General features: G+C 60.0%; 1 protein-coding gene across 1 annotated transcript in view; it reads left to right on the top strand.

Annotated features, from left to right (window-relative positions):
* The window catches only part of FAM214B (family with sequence similarity 214, member B), a 6241-nt gene extending 5204 nt beyond the window's left edge, over window positions 1–1037 (top strand). Inside the window, 2 exon segments of the mRNA XM_010012901.1 lie at window positions 382–587; window positions 884–1037. Of these exon segments, the coding sequence (XP_010011203.1) occupies window positions 382–587; window positions 884–1037 (360 nt within the window).
* The last annotated feature ends 858 nt before the right edge of the window (window positions 1038–1895 follow it).

The following is a 1895-nucleotide window of genomic DNA, read 5'->3' as shown; positions in this document are numbered from 1 at the left end:
TCCCAACCCAAACCAGTCTGGGATTCTATGATATGTGGTCACGTAGATAGTACAACAGAGGTGAGCATGGGGTCCCTGAGGTGCTGGCAGGGAGACAAAGTGACGGCAGATGCAGGGAAGGAAGCACTTGGTGAGGAGGGACAGGATCTTGGCAGGAGAATGTATATGTGCAGTGGGGATGAAATGTGACGGGATGGGAGCACTAGAGTGGAGGTGGGTGGAAAGGACTGACTGACCTGTGGGCTCAGGCTGAGCCCTCTGGGGCTGGTGCGGGGCTTTCTGGACCCTTGGTGCCGGTGCTGCCCCCAGATACCCCAGCACTGCCCTATGGATCCATTCCTATGTCCTTCCCAGTCTCACTGCCTACACCTTTGCCCGCAGACCTTATTTAACCCCAACAAGACAGTGGTGAAGATGTTCTTGGTGACATACGACTTCCAGGACATGCCTGCCAACCACATGACCTTCCTGCGCCACCGCATCTTCCTGGTGCCTGTGGGAGAGGAAGAAGGGGCCACCACGGCCCCCAGAGACCCATCAGGCACCAGCCCACCGCGCAGGGTCCTGTGCTACCTGATGCATCTAAGGTAGGGCGTGGAGAGAGGGATGCACTCCTGCTCCAGGGTCACCCCTGGGTTCCTCACCCGTGTGTCTCTGTCTCCCTGAAGGTTGCAGCCCAGAGCAGGGGGGATGGCAGCCTGACATCCTCCCCTGGCCCTGGGGAGGAGCAGGGACCCTGCCCAAGGGTCTCTGTCCCTCTGAATGCAACCAGAGCACAGCCACGTTGACCAGGGGCTAAAGGAGATGAGGGGGTTGTACCTCCCACCGAAGCTCTCCCGCTCATGCCTGGGAGCCTGATGTCCCTGCGCTTGTCTCCACCCAGGTTTCACAGCTCCAAATCGGGGAAGATCTACCTTCATGACGACATCCGGCTGCTTTTCTCTCGCAAGTCAATCGAGGTCGACTCGGGGATCCCCTATGAACTGAAATCCTTCACGGAGATGCCGAGGAACCCCTGCTACTCACCCCGGGCCTGACTGTCTCCATCCCCCAGGGCCACCAGGGAGCCTCCAGCCCAGCATTTTGGGGAATGATGAGTTAAGGGCCAGCAAGCAAGCACTGCCTTGAAGTATCACCCTCCCCAAGTGCCACTGTGCTCCTAAGCAGTGTGGACACTGTGCCCTGCAGCAGGGCTGGCATCACCAACCAGGCTTGGGGAACAGCCCTGGCATTCCAGGGACATGCTCAAGCCCTTCTGGCAGTGCTGCTCCCACCTTGGACACTTGGCTGTAGTTGGGGGAGAGTGAAGAGTTGTGCTGGGGGCTCCGGGTGAGGCTGACCATGCTGGTCCCAGCATTGGGAGCAGAAAATGTGGGAGAGTTTGTATTTATTGGTATTTATTGTTGCTGGGAGCTCAGAGGAGGCTTGTGCAGAGGACTGGAGGTGCTGTGCTGTTCTTCTCCCCATCCCACTGGTGATGGATGAGGCCCCCTGGCAGCGCAGGGGTTGGGACAAGGACCATGAGGGTGGCTGGGGATGGGGAGGGTGAATGGGGATGGGGACACTTGTGGAAGAGAGGGTGACCCACCACGAGCCAGGGTGCCATAGCTGGGGCTGTGTTAAACCCCTGGGAGAGGCTGAGGCTTGCTGGGCACCACCTCTGCAGGGCCAGCCCTGCTCCACGCAGCTTGGGCAGGCTGGCAGGGAAGTGACCATTGATGGTCTTGGGGCTAAGAGACATGGACGGGGACCTGGGGCGCTCTGGATGTGGAGCCTGGGAGAAGGTGGTGATTGCCAAAGAACCGGAGCCTCCCACCTCTGCACGGTGTGTGAAAGGGGCTTTGGGCGGCGCGGAGGGCGCTGGGGGGCGGGCAGGAGCCCTGGCTTAGTCCCTG

This window comes from Nestor notabilis, unplaced genomic scaffold, assembly GCF_000696875.1.
Source record: "Nestor notabilis isolate BGI_N333 unplaced genomic scaffold, ASM69687v1 scaffold6464, whole genome shotgun sequence".
Lineage (NCBI taxonomy): Eukaryota > Metazoa > Chordata > Aves > Psittaciformes > Psittacidae > Nestor > Nestor notabilis.
This window is presented reverse-complemented; position numbering and strand designations above follow the sequence as displayed.